At 27.2% G+C, this 21553-nt stretch overlaps 3 protein-coding genes across 5 annotated transcripts in view; 2 read left to right on the top strand and 1 right to left on the bottom strand.

Moving 5' to 3' along the window:
- The window catches only part of LOC100162971 (microfibrillar-associated protein 1), a 4572-nt gene extending 1018 nt beyond the window's left edge, over positions 1-3554 (top strand). Inside the window, exons 3-8 of the mRNA XM_016809619.2 lie at positions 751-841; positions 901-1058; positions 2291-2463; positions 2614-2773; positions 2873-2962; positions 3038-3554. Of these exons, the coding sequence (XP_016665108.1) occupies positions 751-841; positions 901-1058; positions 2291-2463; positions 2614-2773; positions 2873-2962; positions 3038-3220 (855 nt within the window). The 3' untranslated portion in view covers positions 3221-3554. The remainder of the gene's footprint in view (positions 1-750; positions 842-900; positions 1059-2290; positions 2464-2613; positions 2774-2872; positions 2963-3037) is intronic.
- Positions 3555-6311: 2757 nt separating this feature from the next.
- On the top strand, positions 6312-12910 carry Intu (inturned planar cell polarity effector homolog). Of its 3 annotated transcripts, none has more exons than NM_001205174.1 (20): positions 6312-6505; positions 7318-7463; positions 7529-7775; positions 7851-8037; positions 8117-8202; positions 8273-8547; positions 8614-8703; positions 8763-8840; positions 8907-9069; positions 9126-9170; positions 9246-9305; positions 9362-9630; positions 9696-9797; positions 10507-10592; positions 10650-10730; positions 10802-10974; positions 11048-11109; positions 11175-11364; positions 12336-12436; positions 12499-12910. In NM_001205174.1, exons 2-20 carry the CDS (start codon positions 7357-7359, stop codon positions 12611-12613), a joined length of 2517 nt encoding a protein of 838 aa, NP_001192103.1. In that variant the 5' UTR covers positions 6312-6505; positions 7318-7356; the 3' UTR covers positions 12614-12910. The 3 variants fall into 3 exon arrangements, with proteins under 3 accessions (NP_001192103.1, XP_016660588.1, XP_029344775.1); XM_016805099.2 differs by having other exon boundaries at positions 6313-6505; positions 10507-10595; positions 12499-12670; XM_029488915.1 differs by lacking the exons at positions 6312-6505; positions 7318-7463 and having other exon boundaries at positions 7529-7795; positions 10507-10595; positions 12499-12670.
- Positions 12911-13288: 378 nt separating this feature from the next.
- The window catches only part of LOC100162339 (proto-oncogene tyrosine-protein kinase ROS), a 30148-nt gene continuing 21883 nt past the window's right edge, over positions 13289-21553 (bottom strand). The window contains exons 13-29 of the mRNA XM_029489970.1: positions 21368-21547; positions 21117-21306; positions 20880-21035; positions 20652-20816; positions 19530-19705; positions 18924-19262; positions 18587-18862; positions 18290-18483; positions 17760-18207; positions 17475-17727; positions 16397-16588; positions 16109-16330; positions 15571-16040; positions 15271-15497; positions 15024-15215; positions 13902-14026; positions 13289-13832 (exon numbers count right to left, since the gene is read on the bottom strand). Of these exons, the coding sequence (XP_029345830.1) occupies positions 13570-13832; positions 13902-14026; positions 15024-15215; positions 15271-15497; positions 15571-16040; positions 16109-16330; positions 16397-16588; positions 17475-17727; positions 17760-18207; positions 18290-18483; positions 18587-18862; positions 18924-19262; positions 19530-19705; positions 20652-20816; positions 20880-21035; positions 21117-21306; positions 21368-21547 (4068 nt within the window). The 3' untranslated portion in view covers positions 13289-13569. The remainder of the gene's footprint in view (positions 13833-13901; positions 14027-15023; positions 15216-15270; positions 15498-15570; positions 16041-16108; positions 16331-16396; positions 16589-17474; positions 17728-17759; positions 18208-18289; positions 18484-18586; positions 18863-18923; positions 19263-19529; positions 19706-20651; positions 20817-20879; positions 21036-21116; positions 21307-21367; positions 21548-21553) is intronic.

The following is a 21553-nucleotide window of genomic DNA, read 5'->3' as shown; positions in this document are numbered from 1 at the left end:
GTATGGCTACTGGGTAAATACCCCATAACTTTTGCAAGTGGTAGGTGGGTGACTGCTTAGTGCTTTAAGGTCTTATTGAGTTTGATAAATTACCACTAAATACACAATATCGTTAAAATTATATATTCAAATGCTCATAAAAAAGGTCTATGTACGTATAAAATATGAACTGTATTGGGGAGGTATTTTAAATTTTTATATTTATATCCATGTCTATGATTTATTATCGGTTTTATCTAAATCAGCATCGGCGAGGTAGTCGAGATAACAGAATTGAGACTCGCGGTAGTAGGGATAACAGAAAAGTACCAATGTTTTCTTTAATAGTTATTGATTATATCATATTACACAATATATTACAAAGGTGAAATTGTTAAAACATTTTAGGCCAATCTAATTTTATAAAAAGTATATATAATAAAAAATAAAATTAATTACTGCGCTTTTTTCTTGTACTATAATCTACATATTTTAAAAATACAGGAATATTATTTGGGCGTAAAAAGATTTGAAAAAAAAAATGATAAACAAATAAAAAATTGTCAATAACATTTAAAGTTGGCCCCACAGCTATAATAATCTATAATAAATATTATACTTTCCAATCACCATCTAAATATAAAATTATTTTTTAAAAGATTTTTGTTCTGTGGTGTTTGCATGTTATTTTTATTTCACAATTCATGATCAATCTTAATGTATGATGTAAATATAATTTGATCTTAAAATTATAATTATTTTGGATGTTAGGAAATGAATGAAGTACTTGAAAAAGAAGATGAAGGACATAGTTCAGATGATGATGATAGTGATGAATCTTCAGAGTATGAAGACTATTCTGGTAAATTATTATTGTATCAAAGTTTTATTGTCATAATAAAAATTATAATTTTGTTTCAGCTTCTGATGAAGAAACTGGTCCTCGCCTGAAGCCAATTTTTGTAAGAAAGAAAGAACGTGTTACTATATTGGAAAAAGAAAAAGAAGAAATAAAACAAAAACAATTAGAATATGAACAAAAGAAATTGGCTGAAGAAAGACGCAGAGCTACATTAAGAGTAATATTACTATTATTAGATATTTAGGTATTTCCTAACCCTAAGTTCTCTTTTCTAAATGGTCCTTTTCACATATCTAGAAAAAAAAAAATTATTTTTAATTCTTTTAAGTATACATTTAATAAATACTTAATAATAACAAAAATACTAAAATATATGTAAAGATGTTTTACACTTATTTTTAAAGTGAAATTTTGCATTGTATTTCATTTACTAATAATGAAAAGTCTAGTTGAAATTTTGTTATTCCAATTCTTAAAATTGAATGATGGTGCTCATTCATTACCCGTTATCTATGAACTGAGTTGTTTTTAAGTGTTCCTTATTTGTTTTTAAATATTTCCTATTGTTAAAAGTAATTTAATGACCATTTTTCATTAAAAATCCACTATCTTCACTATATTTATATTTTATAACATATATACAGTGTAATTTTTAAACATGCTCACCATATTTGTATGCGTATATTCAAATTCTGAATGGAAAATATTTTTTTAGTTTAATATTATCTTAAAAATTCTAATAATCACAATTTGAATAAATATACTATTAAAGAGGAAATTGGTGGACATGCTTAAAAAATTATCCAGAAACGCAAATCAACATTTATTATTTTACAATCATGCTATCATGCTACTAGATATTTTTCCTCTGCATTATACCCAAAAATAAATGTAAAATTCTTCAATTTTCCTTGCAGAAAAAAATATCTAGTAGTATGCTACTTCTTTGAAATCAAAAAATATAAAATAAATAATAATAATAAACATCATATATTAATATTCTCTATCAGACATTTTACATTTGAAATTTTACAATTTAATATAAACTTACTACCTAGTGCACTATTAATGATTCAAGAACATGCTGATTCAATTAAACAAATATATCACTATAACTTGTACATTTCTATCAAAGTATAGAACCCAATGTGCAATCTTTTTAATAGCCAGTAACAGATAAGAAAAACAAGTCCAAACAAATTGTCTGATCTAGGCAACTGACCATTTGTATTTTTGTAGCCCCATCAAAGATAATTGTTTACTCAAGAGACCCGTTGAAAAAAAATAGGTTAGGCATCACTGTACTAAAGTTATACTTTTTAAAAGTAATAATTATATAATTAACATTTAAAATATTTTTTGAGATAGGCAATCAAAAGTCTAAATTACTAACAATTACTTATAGGTTTAGAAATAATTATATAATCTGATATTATTATTCACAATTAGATGGTTGAAGAAGAAATTCGTAAAGAACAATCCTTATCAAAAGCAAATAGCGCACTTTCCGAACCATGTTTAAATGATGTAAACACAGATGATGAAAATGATGAAAATGAATATGAAGCCTGGAAACTTAGAGAATTAAAACGCATTAAAAGAGACAGAGAAGAACACGAACAGTAATTTTAATTATTTATATATTTATAAAGCTTTTGAGTTCTTAGAAAAATATTTTACATCTTAAATTGTATGTTATCAGTTAAGTGCTTCTATCTTTTAAGCAATTAAAATAAGGGTTTAATTTATATAAATTCATACATTCATTTTAGGCGAGAATTTGACAAGACAGAGATAGAGCGCCTTAGAAATTTAACTGAAGAAGAGAGAAGGTTAGAATTACGACTTAATCCAAAACAAGTAACTAATAAAGCAGCTAAAGGCAAATATAAATTCATGCAAAAATATTACCACCGTGGAGTATTTTATTTGGTTAGTATTATTCAATCAATTAAACATTATATATCATACACTTATAAAACACTCGCTAATTGTATTTTTTATAATAAATTGTTATTCATTATTTTATAGGATGAAGAAAATGATATTTTCAAAAGAGATTATTCATCAGCCACTCTTGAAGATCACTTTGATAAGACAATCTTGCCTAAAGTCATGCAAGTAAGCTATCAAAAATATTATCAATGTAGTTTGAATAATACAACATTATTATTATACATTTTGTTTTTCTATTAGGTTAAAAACTTTGGTCGTAGTGGGCGCACAAAATATACACATTTGGTTGATCAAGACACAACTAGTTTTGATTCGCCCTGGGTGTCTGAGACAGCACAAAACTTAAAATTTCATACTAATCAAGCAGCTGGTATGAAACAAGTATTCCAAAAACCTACCTTAAAGAAACAACGTACAAAATAAATTTATAACTACAATATAATTTTTATTCAATAATAAATAATTTTTAATAATATTTTATATGATAGTAATAGTAAAATAAACAATATTATTCTAAATTTTTACTGTGTAATATTTGTATACAATATAAAATAATGTAATGTTGTGTCATAAGTCATGACTTAGAATATAACAATAAGTACCAGTTATCTTTTACATAACACTAATAAATAGAGCTTGGATTTTTATGTAAATAGTAAATATATAATTTTATTTAATGTAGATTTCTTAATTAAGATTAAAAATAAGCACGTGTTAAAACACCCTACAGAAAATAAAACTTATTCATTATTACATATTTTGAAGTTAATCTATTTTCTTAAATATTTTATGAATAGTATTTTAATATTTACTTATTTTACATATTCACAGACGTCATCAAAATCATTAATCTGTTATGATATAAGATAAAATTGGTAAACATCAATTTTTGATCTTGCCATATTTGTTAAACAATCTATTGCTCTTGTTTGTTCATTTGTTTTTCTATTCGGTAATTTTAATTTTTATATGATTCAAGTTTTAAAAATAAATGTTGAGTAAAAAATGGTAAATATTTTATGTTATTTAAATATTAATTTCATAATTTGGCAAGTATAACAACATAAATATTTACATATTTTGACTTTTATTTCATAAAAAAAGACAGTGTCAAATACTGGTTTTGCGTTAACATATCCATTTTTTTAAATTTTATATTCTGAGCAATGAATGTACTGATTTTACAATGATGAGAGTTTTGTTTTATTATTTTTCTTGTGTTTACACTTGAAATACTCTTGTTTTAATATAATAATGGTTAATCGAAAACCACTGGGCACCAGCCTATTAGGCTGCTTTTAAAATCAAACGTGGGCAAATGCCTCACCCTCCCCTCTTCTATTATCTTGATCTGAATCCGATACTCGGTCTAGGTCATAGACCTTATAGTCATAGACCATAGTACTCTTAGTATAAGGTATAATGACTAAATGACCTAGGTAAACCTAGGTAAACATTACAACAAATAGATATTATAAATACTTACATTATAGTTACCTACTTACATTTTAAGTACTATAATATTATCTATTAAATTGTGGTAAACTCATTGATATTAAACTTATGGATGCGGGCATTTGGCATTGGAAAATCTATAAAGATCTCCTTTATAGATCTAAGCGGCATTGTACAAATGTCAAATACCTAACAGCTATCTGTGTCAAAGTCAACTAAGTACACAACTAATGCACACAGTGCACGTCCAATGATTTTCCATTAGCCAAAACCCCTATGCCTCAATTATATTATCCATAAAAAATTCTCAGGGCTATAAATAGTCCGAAAAGAGTCAAAATTGTTTGAACATCAAACCATGTGATGGCTTATAAATTAATATTATTTATTATTTAAATAAATCTGTTTCTATAACTTTTATAATATCCTATATTCTTATGAGTTGTATTATTTTGTGTAAGCGATACATTTTTTTTTATAAAACATGTTCAACAAAGAATTTAACATTTATAAAACAGATAGGTATGAGGTATCTATAAATTATTATTTGTTATAATTGGAAATTAAAACTTTTAACTTTTAAGTATTACAATCTATTAAATATTTATCATACATTACAATTATTATAACTTCTCAGAATTTTTTAAAACAAAAAATTAAAATAATGTTAAAAATATAATAACATTCAACCAATAAAAAAAATAATAATTTTTAGACTAACTTAAACATTAAAATTGTAAAACGTTAAAATACCCGAAAATATAAAAACAATATATTTTTAATTATTAATTGATATTAAATACCTAAACACAATTTAGATGTGTTGTATTTAGTAAGCCCAAAGGGCCGATGCCCAATGATAATACATGGGCATTACCTGCTTTTAGAGTGTGCGCATGCCCAGTGTTTGGAAGGAACGGATTCCTGGAACAAATTCCTTTTTTAAAGAACGGCACGATGAACGAATTCCTTTTTATAAAAAAAGTACGAGAAAATGAACTAGTTCTTTTTTTTAAGGAAAAATAATAAAATTGTTCGTTCCTTTCTAATTCCAATAATTTACACAAATAAGTATGTAAAAATTGAAATTAAGATATATTTTTTTAATGTGTATAATGTATATTCCTAATTAGTGATTGTTATCGAGTATCGACGTTAAGACAATCGACATACGTTAGCCAAAAATTTAATTTTGAAGAAAATCTCAAAATATATAATAATATATTGCATAAGCATAGAAAATATGTACTTACTTGTAGTTATATATTATAAATAAAAATTAAAGAAGTATGCATAATACGAAAAAAACAAAAACATTAATGATTAAATAAGAATTTTTATTTTATTTGGAACTAAAAAAGGAACTCGTTCATTTTCCAAAGGAACGACAAGGGAACGAATTATTTTTTTTTTGAAAGGAACAAGGTACAGAACAAATTCTTTTTTTTTAAAAAATAACGAGGAACGGAACGAATTCCTTTTTATAAGGAACTTGCCAAACACTGCGCACGCCTATGCTCTTTTCTCTGTCGTTCAGAAGCATAGTATGTGGAGGTGAGATGTGAGAGCCGTAGTTTCTCTCTCCGTTATGTTTACTGTTTAGTGAAGATACCAATGTCGTATAGTAATGTATCCATATCATAGAGTATAGAGCAAAATATGTGTTCATGTACCTAACTAGTACTATAAATTACAGAAACCGTTACATTTTTTTTTTACCAAAGTTCTTTATTATCTATGATTCTTACACATTTTCTTATTTTTTACCTATTTAATAGGCCAATGCATACACCGCGTCATCGCAAGTGTTGTTGTAGTTAAGACAATTATTATAGTTTTTCCTTAAGCCATTGACATTGACTGATGAGTGACCATCATTAATAATTAATAATTATCACGCACTAAGATAAACATAGTCCGTGATAATCATTCATCTATCTCTTTTATCAAGAAATTACTTGGAAATTACCAAGGTTTATAGATAATCTATAATTATTATCTATAAACCTTGGGAAATTACTATAGAAGATACTCTGATAATATCACAGATAAATAAAACATTTTATCACATACATTTTATGTATTATTTATCTGTCCTATACTTATAAACATAGATATATACAACAGGTTGTTGTATATTTAGGCTATATTTCTATCTTAGTTTGTGATATCTGTGGATACTGGATAATAGCACTCAAGATTCAAGAATACAATTAATAGCGACAATCGTCCGAGATACAACTATTTATACAAGTATTATAATTTTATATTAATACTTATTACCTACCCTATTATTACTTTTATAGGTAGTTTTTTTTTTGTAATCAATGTCTGCTTAAGCATTACATCGACATATGACCGGTACCATGACTGGTCCTATAGTCAGTGGAGTAACAGTGCCCCCCCCCCCCGTTGAAATTTTTCCACCAAATCTATGTATTTTATATGTAATAAAACTAAAAAACAGTTTAATCTCTACTTAACCCCGCTCCCATTAATTTACTTTAATTTTACTATGGTAGGTACAGGGGCGTATTTAAGTAGGGGCTATGGGTCCCATTGCCCAGAGCGGCAAATTATTATTTTTATTTAACAAATTATTCGTTTGTCGTCACACATGTAGGTATTTTGAAAGATTTACTATTTTATTTATAATATTTTTTCACTCTTAACTGGTACAATAATGTTGTTTAAATGTCTAATTATACCTTCCTTGTTGAATGTAACATTACAATTTTAAATTAGTATATATTTATTATATATATTATATACAGTATATTAGTAAATACATTTACTGTTGAGGGGGGGGCGCCAAAAATGTGTTGCCCCTATCCTGAAATTCCTAAATACGCCACTGGGTAGGTATATACTATCTACTATTTACTATAATTATTAACTTGATTATTAATTACTAAGACACTGGACAACAATAGGTACGAGGTACCTTGGATTCATCACAATATTATTGGTCATTACTTAATCGTTATTATATGTAGCTAAGTACTTATACCTATGACGTATTGGTATTGCTCATTTAATTTATATTTTATTCTTATATTGTTTAGTTTACCGCTGTTGAAGTCTCTGTTGATTATTTTTTAAATATGAATGAAAATAATGTTTATGGTAAATCTTTTAAAACATACTTAAGTGATACTGATAGTTCTTCGACCCATTCATCTTGTGAATGTAATGATGTCAACTCAATTGTGTAAGAAATTATATTTATCTTAAAAAAAAAAAAAATATATTTTATAATATTTATTGTTTCTCAAGTTCGGATTTTGAATGGGAAAATGAAATAAATGACCAAGGAGAACTGTTTTATGTTAAATGTTCACCGCGAAAACAGACAAAATATACCAAACACAATGCGATTGAGTCAAATGATGCACCAAAAAAGACCAAAACTACTGCAGGCAAATTGGTTAAGCTTCTAAAGCGTAAGAAAAGAGGTAGAGACAGAAATGATGGTTCTAAACATACAGGAAATTCTAATAAAGTCACTTTTTTGGACACTCAAGTATGAAACTTAGCTCTTAGGTAAAATACAGATATGTGTGTATATATATAATATATTATATATCTTTAAATATAGGAAGGCGAGGTAAGGGAAGTTACTGTTGAAGTTGAAAATGATAGTTCTAGTAATCTTGGAAGAAGAGCTACGTTGACTGAAAAGCTATTGGGCTTATCAACAACAGTTTTTGAAGATGGTTCGCGTATAATGGTAGCATCAATCATTCCAAATACTCCTGTCGACAACCAGCGATCTATAAAAATAGGTATTATTGTAATTTGGTACCTACATATCTGTATAAAAAACTTATTATTTTATCATATTATATAATATATTATGCATAGGAGATTGGCTTAAGATGATCAATGGAGAAATTGTCACAGCTAAAACTTTGGATCAAATTCTGTCAAACATAACTCCACCAACTACTGTAATGCTTTATTTAACGTAATACTGAATAATTATAATAAGCTATACAATCTAATTTATTTTTCCATTAGGTCATGTTAGTTGTTCAAAGGGTGGCGGTTAGCTTAGTTGGTGTTGACAAACACAATAACCAACAGTTATCAAGTTATTTATCTTTGAAAACTGTTAATGATGAATTTGTATCGGAACTTTCTAAATATCCTGTGGCTGTCATGTACCTGATATCTGAAAATTCAAATGCTATTTATGTGTATCCTGGTCGATCATCTATATTCAATCAAATTAAAGGAGCTTTTCAAACCATTAGCCATATTGTTCCACAAATTGTCAAAAACCAGACTAGAAGGTAAAACAAAAATAATACATTTTTGAATTTTAAATATTTTCATTTATATATTATTTAATATTATAGTATATCAATGATATGTGATGATCAGCTAGTTCATTCAATATTTTTGTTTGAAGGACAAGGAACATTTATTTTTATTGCACCAGATTCAAAGTAAATATTGTATGAAATGAATACACATAATATACTTATACTTTTATTATGTTGATTAGATTAAATTTAACCTATGCTGATTGGATGGCATCCAACATAGTTAGAAATTTATGTTTCTGTTATGAAAATTTAAATAGGTAATTTGTTTATCTACCTTTAAGTTAATTTTATTTTATTAAGGAAATTTATTTTTTCTATTTTAGTTGCTTTTCAAATGAAGATAATCATTGTATGTTAGATAAATACTTTACAATTATATTCTCAGAGTTATATGATATTAATATGTTTCATAATATAGACAATTCTCATGAGTTTGAAAAATATTTACCTGCCTCTAAGAGTATTCCTTTGCTAAGAAGTATTCAAGTAAATATAAACTTTTTTTATATTTGAATATGGAATTTATTATTATTTATTTTTAGATGGAACTTGATGATATATTAAATGAATTTGAGGCCAATTATGTAGTATGTATATATTATACACATTTTATATTTATTATTTAAGACATGTTAATTTTCATGATTTCTCATTTAAACTAGTGTGAAGACACCAGGGAACCAAGACCATACTTGATCATTGGTACATCAATTTATTATAAGGTAATTAAATTAAGATATTCAAATTGCATTAGTTAAATTATCATACTTAATTATAGGAATATTTGTTGTCGTCTCACTTAAATTATGAAGATCATTTAGATATTCACATGTTTTGCTTACAAAATGGATTGTTTCATCTACTTAACTCAGAATATCTAGAACGTTTAATAATATTTCGAAGAGTGTATCCTTCGTCGGTTAGATCAAACAGTACATTTGTTGGCTCTGTTTATACATTGCCAAAAGCTAAATGGTATTTGTTAATAGTCGGACGTGGAAATAATCTTATGGCAACACTCCTTGAAGTTGGTCCTTGTTGTTCAAAGTAAAAATATAAAAAAAATTAGTTTTGGTACATAGGGTTTTATTAAATTTTTGTTTTTGATATAGAAATGAAGTATTTGATGGACCCAATGTTGAATATGTGGAAGAAGCTGAAGATACATTAGAAAGTATTCTGAATATGAATGTTGATGAAGTTGCAGAAAAGTGGTGCTATATAATGCTTTATAATACAGTATTACAATAACATTAACTTGTCATCAGTCATGCTATGGTTAAAACAACTGTTGCAAACATATTTTCACACCACATCATTGTCTTATCGCTTGTATTTAGTGACATACGCTAAATAAATAACCTTTTTACCCTGATATATTCTAAGCTAAAGACCATCCAAAATTCAATTTGACCTGTACTGTTAAATAACAGTATTAAACAGCACGGCAATAAATAACAGCTTTTTACATCACCTCAGCCAAATTGCAATTTGTCTTAAGTAATACGTTCACAGAACACTGAATACTAAAACCATTTTTAGATTTTCCTGAAATTTCTAGAAGTGTTGCATAGTAATGTACTTTGAAGCGATCAACAGCGTATTAACAATGATTTGGACAAAGATTAGGCTTAAATTGTAAACTTTATGAACTCATGCTATAAAACAATATTTAAAAGTCTACGAGTTCCAACATTAGTCATACATTTTAAAAGCAATATCTTAATTTTTGACAACAAACAAGTCGTGGAAAATTCAAATTTTTTTCTTAATAATATTACAAACATCAGTGATAAAAAAAATTGAAATCTGTGTTTCTTTAATATAATTACAATATGTAATCCACAACTGTAATGGTTTTAATATATAAATATACATAATATAACATTTTGTATATTCTAGTAATTCATCTTCATTTTGTAGGATTGAAGGTAATATAATGCAAATATACCAAACAGAATCCTTAAAAAATGCAGGACTAAACATGCTTGCAAATAATAAGCAGTCAAGTAGTAATTATTATTTTTAATTTTTTGTATAGGTTATAATAAATACAATTTTTTCAGGTTTGCAATTAAAAAAACCAGAAATAATTTCTATATTAAAACACAAAAATGACATAACATCAAATTCACAAATATTTAATGGTAAGTATAAAATATAGATTAATTAAAATGATATATTGAATCAGATATTTAAAAATTGTTTTTTAAAACAGATTCCAGGCAGTTGGACTCATGTTCAGAAACAAGTTTAACGAGTAGTGGAGCACCAAGTACAGAAGACAGCATGTATGTGCAAGGTCCAGTCTTTGGTCGCCGAGCTGAACGCATGATGAAAGCTTCATCAATTGAGTGGTCTGATAATTCTGAAGATGAATATACTGTTTCAGTAATATTATAAATGATTTTATTAGTGAATAATGAATATTCAAAATACTAATAAATATAATATTTAATTTTAGGATGGGTCACGGTCAGTAGATATGACCGATGTTATAAAGAATTTGCCAGTATTACCAAATAAGTAAATGTTTTAAATTATTGATTGATTATTAAGTAATGAAATTAAATATAAATATATACTTTCAGATTTGGTTTAGGTAAATTAAGTATGCTGTTTCGTTATATTGACATCAACTGTCACACTGGTGTTATGCTATGTTCACCATCAATATACAATGAAAATAATTTAAAAACTAAAGACATATTTAAAAATATTGATGAAAAATTTAATTCAACCGTTACTGTAATACGAGATTTATTCGATGATTCAAATCAGGTATAATGCTTAGAAAAAAAATGTATCTTTATATAAATAATTATTCTTGTGTACATATCATTGAACTCCTAAAAGGCTGGACTGATTTTGATGAAATTTTTTGGTTGAGTGAGTCCCAGAATGATTTAGATTCAAAATTTGGACCTTATCTGGAGTGGTACTCACACAAGGATTTAAGATTTACGATTTTTGTTTATTAATGGTTGCTATTTGTTGCAGTAATAAGAGTAATAAAAGCAATAGGAGAAATAATTAGTAACTTTTTTTTTGTATTTAATTGGTTACCATTGATTATTCTGACAGATAAAGTAAAATAATACACCAATATGTCACGTTTGTTTTGATTGAAGAAATTATTTCTTAAAACAAATATGAGAGTTGAATGTAGCTTATAGTAACTTATATAGATTCTCAAAAACTACTTGACCAATTTTATGAAAATTACATAACATTGTTCTTGGATATCAGGAAAGTTTAGAGTAGTTGATTCAAGTTCGCTTTATACCAATTGCTATATTATCCAATCCGCCGCAGGTAAATTGTCCATCTCGTTGAAATTGGTTCACAAAGTGAGGTACACCAAAACCAAGATACACATATACAGCACTATGTTTTATATTTTACTATGGGCAAAGTTGAGATAAAAATGGATGTTGGTTTATCTGAAATTAATAGACTCACTACTGGACCGTTTTCAATAAAAGTTATACCAATAGATTTTTTTATAATTTATTTTTTTAACTCCTATAGTTAGCTAAAGGGTAATTCACAAAATGATTTCTTTTTTGTTATCCAAATAGACGCTATTGGTTACATATTATATTACTATTACAATTACTAATTAGAAGAAATATAGCGTTTACATTTTTTTACAACTATAAAAAATATAAAAATACAATCATTGGCATTGGCAATGTTGAGCAGGACAGCTAGTTTATTATAAATTATAATTGTTTCAAATTATGTTCTAGGATGAAAATGAAATAAATGAGATAGGAATTTTATTTCAAATACCTACATCAAACACAGATTCTCCAAAAAAATCATCCATGATAACATTCTGGGTCATGGGGTAAGTATTTTCTTTAAGATAATTATTTAACAACGTATATAAAAATGTATCAATATATTTAGGAGATTATTCAAAGAACCAAATAAACGAGAGTTATATGTTTGTTATGAAGATGGCATACCTCAAAATATGGTTGAAATTGCATTTAAGTTGGGTACAAATTATGCAACTGGATAAAAACAACTTACATTATAAAATTAATATTTATAAATAAAATATATATATATTATAATATGATCAATATTTATTTATTAGTCATCAGAATATCATAATGTGTTATTTGTATTAGAGTGGACAATGGTTATTATGAATAGTTGTAGCTGTTATTCTATTGGAGAAAAGCAGAAAAATGTGTATGTTAATTTTAAATGTGGAATATAAAAATATATGTAACTCCTAAATATGGATTTTAAAATTATCATACTGGAGGTGGAAATACATAATTTGAAAAAAATAAATCTAATAGTTTTTTGATATAGTTGTTATTATGTTTTTATACAATTTCACAATCAATAAACATTAAAAAAAATATTAAATTCAAATGAACCATACATTTTTTGACTGAATCTAATCTTAGATGTGTGACCTAATTTTGAACAACAAAGAACCCAATTTCTCAGTCGTTTTTAAATAATATTTCTAAAATCCCCTAACAAATAAAAAATTAATAAATAAATAACAAAATAATATATTACATGAATTTACACTTAACTTACTTTTATATAACATATATAATATCTTATTTAGGAACTTTGTACTTTATAAAATGTGAACACTCAAAAATGATACACTGTCAAGTGTTTCATCTTAGCATTAAAAATAAACATTTTGTACAATAAATTACAATAATAATTACTACATAACACACTTACTGTACCATTCAACAGTAGTTGTCATTGGCTTCAAGTAGATACCAATATTATAATCAGATAAACTTAGAAAATAATTCAACAAAATATAAATTTAAACAAAAATTATGAATTGACTCAATATTTACCAAAATAATTTTTAAAGCTATTAAATAAGGGCAATAATTATATAACCACTTTACAAAATTCTATATAGATCAACAAAAATAATAAACAACTAATTTTAAGTCTTTTTGCCTTTGATTCTGCCATGCAATTGTCAATTCATCCTATAAGTTCTGGATTCATGTTACAATACAAATTATCTTCTGGAATTGATTCTGGTTCTGAATCTCTATTATCGACTATATTAACTGTAGGTGTTGATAAATCTAGGTACTCGCATTTATCATTAAACAGTTCTAGGTATTCGTTATTTATAATTTTATTAGGTATTTCGTATCCATCATGATTATTTGACAATTTCTGTTGTGACTCGATACGGGTTAAGTCTATTGTGTATTTCTCAGAAACATTGTGCAGTTGTGCTAAATAATACATTATTTAATGTACTTCATTAGTATTTAAAAATATTAAAATATAGTGATTTTACATACGATCATGGGAGACATTTACATAGTCCAGTGGCATAGCCATATATGATTTCAATACCTTTAAACAGTATTCAAACCTTGGTCGTTTCTCTGGATCAACATGCCAACATTTTTGCATCAAATTATACCTGTAATAAAATAAGTAAGAGCTGCAGATTTTCTTATTTTTACAATTTAATATTGTACAATGAACTTTTAACTAATGATTTTATTTACAGTAAATAGTTTTCCTTTAAAAGGACTGAGCATAGTCAATCATTTTTATTCTATGCACATTCAAAATCTACTATGTATATTCTATTTAATCCACGTCATCTTAAAACAGTATGTCATATTATAAATGGAATAATACATTATACGAATAGAGCAACAATACTTATTAGTATTAAGAGACAATATATATTAAATTATTTATGTTTGTAATTCTAAATGCGAAAAATAAAAATTATTGGCATATATTTATACTCTATTCAGGATAAGAATATACCCAGTGGTGGACAAAAACACATTGCCTGTACTCAATGCCCAACATGTTCTTGCTCTACCCGTGACAACCATCAGTATCAGTGATGGCGCACGATGATAACCGTGATGCACAAAGCGTGGTATATATTCCTATTCTGAATAGAGCATAGCCATCTAGACTCATTGCATTAAATATTGAATTTTATAATCTTAATAATATTGTTCTATTAATAATATTCAACAAAACAAACATCTTTCAAAATATTATTTATTACCAAACTTCGGTTAGGCAATAAATCTAATTAAATAGTTAGTAACTGGATACTCCACATTGGTATTAAAAAAACTTAAAATAAATATTTTATACATTAAAATGTCAATATTGAGTTGCTCTATATCAAAAAGAGTGGTAATAATATAAATTTACTTTCAAAGAATATTTGAAAAAAAAAAAAATTGAACTTCTAAATTTCTAAATGTCAAATAAATGGGTTTCTATTGGGAACTTAGAAAAAGTTTACTATGTAATATATCTAAAAACTTGATCAAAGGTACATAGGTGATAGGTCTTAAAAACTTTACTCTAAATGTTTAGTTGAATAATATTTCTGGAACAACATTACTGGTATACACTGTATAACATTATTATTGTATATTTACAAAGTTCTTGGACAATTGATTGGTTTTTCAAGCCTTCCACCATGCTGGACGTGGTACATGACATTTATATTGGACAGTCCTGGATAGGGCTGCTGTCCTACAGACATTATTTCCCATAGGAGAACACCAAAAGCCCAAACATCAGATTGACTGGTAAAAACACCATCCACTAGTGATTCTGGTGACATCCATCTAAGATAAAAATAAAATATAGATACACAAAATAAACATCATATATTGTTAGTACCGAACAGGCAGTAAAGCTTCTCCTTCTTTCCGATAATAATCATGGGTATAAATATTTCTCGCTAGTCCAAAATCGCCAATTTTTATAATTCGCTCTTTAGGATCAGAAGATGATACCAAACAATTTCGACAAGCTAAATCGCGATGTATGAAATGCATTTGCTCTAAATATGAGCATCCTTCGGCTACATCTATGCACATTTGTCCATAATCACTAAGATTCAATACCTGAAGAAATATATTGGATATATGTGATTTTAATGTTGTTTTTTTTTTAAAATAATAATAATATTAATCTTACATTAGTTTGTCTATTTTTCCTTAAATAACTCAGTAAATCACCTTCTTCCATGAGTTCCATAATAATAAAATTGGGGTCATTATCTAAACATACTCCAATTAATTGTAAAATATGCTTATGATTGAAATTATTCATTAATTTTGCTTCTTTTAAAAATTCCTCTACTTCACAGTGACTAGCACCTTCTTTTAATGATTTAATCGCAACGCGTGTTTCACATTCTCCTCTCACTACATCTTTAATTTTTCCTTCAAAAACTTCTCCAAAAGCTCCAGACCCCAATCGTTTTGTAAGTGTAATTTGTTCGCGCTTGATGCTAGGCAATTCATTTTTTTTTTTTTTTTGAAATAACACAGCCCCTTGGTAACCCACATTTACAGCATGAAAAAAAGTTGGTCGCTGTGGCATCTCTCTGAGTCTCCCTAATTCTACATCCGGTCGCATAGGTCCTTTGGAAGTATTTGAACCTACTGTGGTAAAATATTTAGAGGTTAATAAATTTAAAATAGTAAGCGCTAGTGAATATAAAGTTACATACAATACTTAATTAACATTGTCAAGAAAAGACAAATCAAAATAAATCCTGTTAGTAATATTTTCCAAGGAACATCTTCATTTTTTAAAGTTTCCACTTGGTATTGGGGATTGAAGGGTTCATCTGAAGTTCTATAATCGCTCCACCAACCATGATGATTCTCTGCCTTAACACGGAACTTAAATACTGCATCACGTTTCACATCAGACATGAACCAATGATTTTCTAAGAAGTTAATTAAATTAGTACATACTAATTTTAAATTTGAAAGTTTTCTAAAAAAGTAATTACGAGGTCCACTGTACACGGTTGTCCAATTACTTGTATTTAAATTCAAACTTCTTTTATTTCTCATTTCACTAATAATTATTCTTTCTAATGAATAACTTTTAACACGCGATTCGGACGGATCCCAATACACTATGTAAACAGATGGTAATGTCTGATTAACTTGAGGAAATCCAGGTGGGCACGGTCTTTTAACTAAAATATAACAGAACATGGATAAATACAAGAATAGCAGAGATTATTTCAATTACATTTCATTTCACTTGAAATATAGTAAATATTGATCAAACAAAAACCTAAAGAAAATTTGGGTTTTTTAACCATAAAACCAGTTTCTTTTTTTCTTTACTATTAAGCAGCGGTAGATTTAAGAGTTCAAATTAATTCAGAAAATTCATAAGAGGGGCCTCATACAAAATGTATCAATATCATAGTTATGAAATTGTTTTTATTAACTTTACCAACCTAAAAATGGTGAATTGTATCACAGTTTGCAATATAAGATATATTTATTTTTCTTGAGGTAAAAATTGAAAAAAGTAAACTATATAATATATAATTTAGGTGGGCCCCAGTATACATATTAAGATTTAGAAGAGGAGCCTTGTTGGCATTTGCCTGACTAAAAGACAGTTAAGTCCGCCACTACTATTAAGGTCAAAAAAATTCTCAAAAACTGAGTACATTAAGAATGCAGTAGCAATAAAAATATAACTTATGAATACAATTTATTCTTGTTCATACGGAAATTATAATGAAAAATCACCAAAATAGTAGAAAAAATATTAAATAACTATTTGTTACTTCCCATCTTCAAAATTGTACTATTTCAACCAAAATATAATTTTAATTTTTGAGTATTTTTAATTTTGTTTATTATTATTTGAATTATTTTATAATTTTTTTAAAAAAACTATCAGTTTAATTACAAACTATGTAACTACCAACTTTTAAAATTTGACTTTAATAATTCCTATCAAATTTAATATTACTTAACTTTCATATCAAGTCCCGACCTTGTAGTCTTTCTAAGATAACCATATACCTAACAAAAAAAAACTTATTGTATTTTCCTCTACTTATATACTCTGCACCACGAGAGAAGGAACTCGTTTCGGGCATGCAGACTGACGGCAGCGACTGTTACGAGGCCCCGTTTCCTCCCACTTTACAACATGATACACACTATATAACATTGCAGACTGATCGTGCAACTTTGACATGTCAAACAAGTGGGGGATGCACAGATTTGAACATGATTTGGTTGGGACATTCTCTCGTGGCACGGAGTATAAAACAGAATTTAAAATACGACAATCAAGTTGTAACCTAAATAGTCAATATTAATAATTTGTTACTACTTACTTGATTCAGATAATCCGTCAATTGTATATACAGCTGTTATATTATTTAAACAATGTAATGATGCATTATTTTCTATAGTGGGTTTATCATTTAACTCTTTAATTCTTATTGAACACATTGATTGGTTTGTTGTCCAGTAAATATTGTGTTTATCAACTGCCAGTGACGTTAAATTAAAAGTTGAATTTACATTAAATATTACAGAACATTTACAACCATTGATATCAGAAACAATAATATTTCTATGTTTGCCTTCAACCCACAGAAGTCTCATTTTACCACTATTTGATATGTAAGATGTTAATACATTATCAAACGGGTACAAATCAGAACAATTGCAATTACTATTGCTAGAATATACAAAAGTTTCAACATCTGTGCCACTCATGTTACTTTTTAATATATGTTTTTCATTGGAATCAGGAATTTGTTCAATCCAAATAAATAAACTATAAATTCAATATTTCTGTTATAAATCATCTATTTAATCAAATAACTTGAACTAAACTTAAATTAATAATTATTATTTACCCTTCAGAAAGAACAGCTGAAGACGGAAATATTTTATTTGATCTTGTCATCACTATTTGAACTGTTTTTACTCTAATATCGAAGGCCATAATTTTTGATCGATTTTCAGAAACTTCACACCAAAAGAGTGTTTTTGATATCCAATCAAATGAAAGATTTTCAATTTTCATATTAACTTCAGAAATTGAGTAAATCTAAAAAAAAAAAACAATGTACACAAAAAAAAACAGAAAAATGGTACCTAATTCACTCTTTAAATCAGATTTAATTTTTAAATTATTACTACAAAATAATTACTTTATTATTAATTGATTTATTAATTGGTGAACTGTATATAGTTTTACTATCAGTCCAAAATGCAATATCTTCCATATCGTTTAGAGTAAAACTAGTTACCAAACTATTTGTTAGTAACATTATTTGTTGATTATTTTGTTTATTTGAATTGAAAATCAATATTTTGGAACCAATCACTATAGCAGTTTTAAATTTAAAAATTGCATAGTTGTAGGTTTGATTATATATTATATCTTGACTCCATCCACTACAGCCAGCCAGAGAACAAGCCCTTATCTATTTTAAAATTAAATTGTTAAATTTACATAATTTATTAATAATAATAATGAAATGTTACTTTAAACAATAAATCTGAATAAATAGAAAGTCCTATCCATTTTGTTTGAGTGTTAGGTGACACAATAGCTTGTTTTGAACACATTTTCCAGTAATTTGTTACTTGGTAATAACATTTAACTTCATAGTTTGTAATATTTTGAATTGTAGAATGTTGAAGTATGATATTCATTGTATAATTGTCATCACTGAAGTTAGCAAAAATACGTATATCTGATGGTACAGTAGGAATTGGAGAATATACCGTTACTACTTGTGACGAACCCCAAACTGTAGAAGCTTTGATACTGATTTCAAGAGGTGTACTATCAACTAATACTTTGGTATTTGGTGTTTCAAACTATTAGACAAAATGAAAATCATTAATACCATAAAATGGGTTCATATTAGCTTAGTCATATTGTATTGTAATTAAGTTAAATTTATTAGTAAGTAAGATGTTAACAGATAATTGTATAAATATAGATATTACACTTGATACTGACTAGTAACTAGTATGAACCTGATTTTATACAAAATAGCAATAAATATATGTGTATTTTTGAAAATTGTATAATTCGTTAAAAATTTTAATTTAATATTATCTAATATAGTATATTATACTAACTAAAGAATCCACTTTACTATCTTCCTTTTCCAAAACTTTAACAGTATAAGAAACTAATCCATGGTTAACAGTTTTCACAGGCTCCCAGATAATTTCATACACACTTTCATTATTTCTATGATTAACTTTTATCATTTTAATGTCCACTTCCTCTGGAATAACATTTGTTTCTAAACCTAAACAACATTATATATTTAAATGTTAATAATTAATATAAATAATTATACATATTTTTAAAAATTAATGCACATTTTGAAACCAGAGTATGTAATACACAGTCACTATACTCCGGCCACTCTAAGAGCGCTACTCCTTCGCGCATCCAACTGACCGAGCTCCGCGGTTTCTCCCACTCTATCACCTAGTTGCCGCCGTAAATACCCCCACTCAGTTCCCGGTCGGCAGTGGCGTAGGTGAGTGGGGGCAGCGACAGCGACGCTGGTGGCGGCTCATGTTGACGGTGGCCAGTGTTTTAAAGAGTTTAGTGGTGGGAATGCGCGAGAACGAACAAATTTTGGTCGCAGTCTAGAAGCGCTCCTAGAGTGGCCGGAGTATACCAAACAATATTATTAATAATTTTATTAAAAATAAAATAACTGTTTACATAATAATAGTATAACAAATTTAAAATTAAAAAAAAAAAAATTATAATTATATTCCTATATAGCAGGAGTGACCATTGATAAGTTGTGAGGCACACAATAAAGACAAGTGAAAAATATTTAAATGCCAAAAGTAGGTAAAAAAAAGGTTCTCAGTCATCGTAAATATGATAAGATATCAAATTTAATAAAACGTGTAGAATGCTAAACAATATAATAAGTAACATACAATAATGTCAGATTATATTTTATGTGGGATATTATCTTTTATTAAATACCTATTGTAATATTATTATAAAAATGAGTCACATGAGTTTATGACGCTAGTCACAGTTTGGCCATTCCTACTGTATTATAACATTTCTATAGTGGTCCTAATTTTTAGTTTTCATATTTATATAATTTTACAAACTGTTTTACTGTTTTAACTATATTATTTTACAATAATATTACACCGTGCTGATAAAAGCTAATATCATGTTCATACACACAGATATATATTTTATCTATACTATATTACCTTTTGGTTTTGGATGAGCATATTGGTCACGCACACTAAATGTCTGAATTCCATATAAATTCATAGCTCTTATGATTGCTGGATATTGGCCATCTGTATCACTCATCATTATGTCATTATCCTTTTGAAGCCACAGCAAATGATGGTCTACATAGAATAAAGGTCCTGGATATAAAACAAAATAACTTGATATCTACTTCTAATGCACAATATATTAATATTATATACCTTCAGTACACGAGTTATCAAATTCTTTAATAGGATTTAGATTATTTAAATCATTCAGCTTCTCAGCAGTTGGTGCACGGAATAATTTTGATTTGTCATTTTCCCGAAGTATCCAATACACCCAGCTACCAACAGAATCTACAGCTAAACTCATAACTAAAATTGAAATATAGATAACATAACATATTTTAAAAGTTATTGGAAATTTTAAATTCTGCTTATTATTTGATATTGTACCCTTTTTTCCAGAAAAGTAATCGGTGTTATAATAACTGTGCTGTTCTTTTCCATTGAGTTTTGAGGATTTCACTGCGAACCCTGTCGACCAATACAAGTAACCACCAACAGATTCTACTTTCAATTCTTTAGCAATATTAGATGCTAAAAGTAACTCTCTTTGACCTCCAAATAAATTTTCTCTAAGTATCTAAAATTTAACTTGGTAAGTATTCATTACAATTTAATATTGAAATAAAAATATGTATTACTGATTGTTTTGATGGATCTGCCCAATATATTTTCCGACCCAACCAGTCAATTGCAATACTTTGAACACTATTAATATCTTCTAATGTACTTCCTTGACGACTCGTTAAATTCAGCCAATTAATTTTACTTGAATTAACCACATAGAAAACACAATCTTCATACCAAGCCACATCGTCTAATGAAGA

The sequence above is a fragment of the Acyrthosiphon pisum genome, chromosome A2, assembly GCF_005508785.2.
Source record: "Acyrthosiphon pisum isolate AL4f chromosome A2, pea_aphid_22Mar2018_4r6ur, whole genome shotgun sequence".
In the NCBI taxonomy this organism is placed as follows: Eukaryota; Metazoa; Arthropoda; class Insecta; order Hemiptera; family Aphididae; genus Acyrthosiphon; species Acyrthosiphon pisum.
Note: the sequence above shows the minus strand (reverse complement) of the source record. Positions and strands in the feature narration are given on the sequence as shown.

Bases quoted from the DNA above. Each gene is read 5' to 3' on its own strand.
- Intu (XM_016805099.2), top strand. From the start codon at position 7,357: ATGAATGAAAATAATGTTTATGGTAAATCTTTTAAAACATACTTAAGT. The intron at 9,070-9,125 runs GTAAATATAAAC...ATTTATTTTTAG, and splicing joins CTTTGCTAAGAAGTATTCAA to ATGGAACTTGATGATATATT. The intron at 10,731-10,801 runs GTAAGTATAAAA...TTTTTAAAACAG, and splicing joins AAATTCACAAATATTTAATG to ATTCCAGGCAGTTGGACTCA.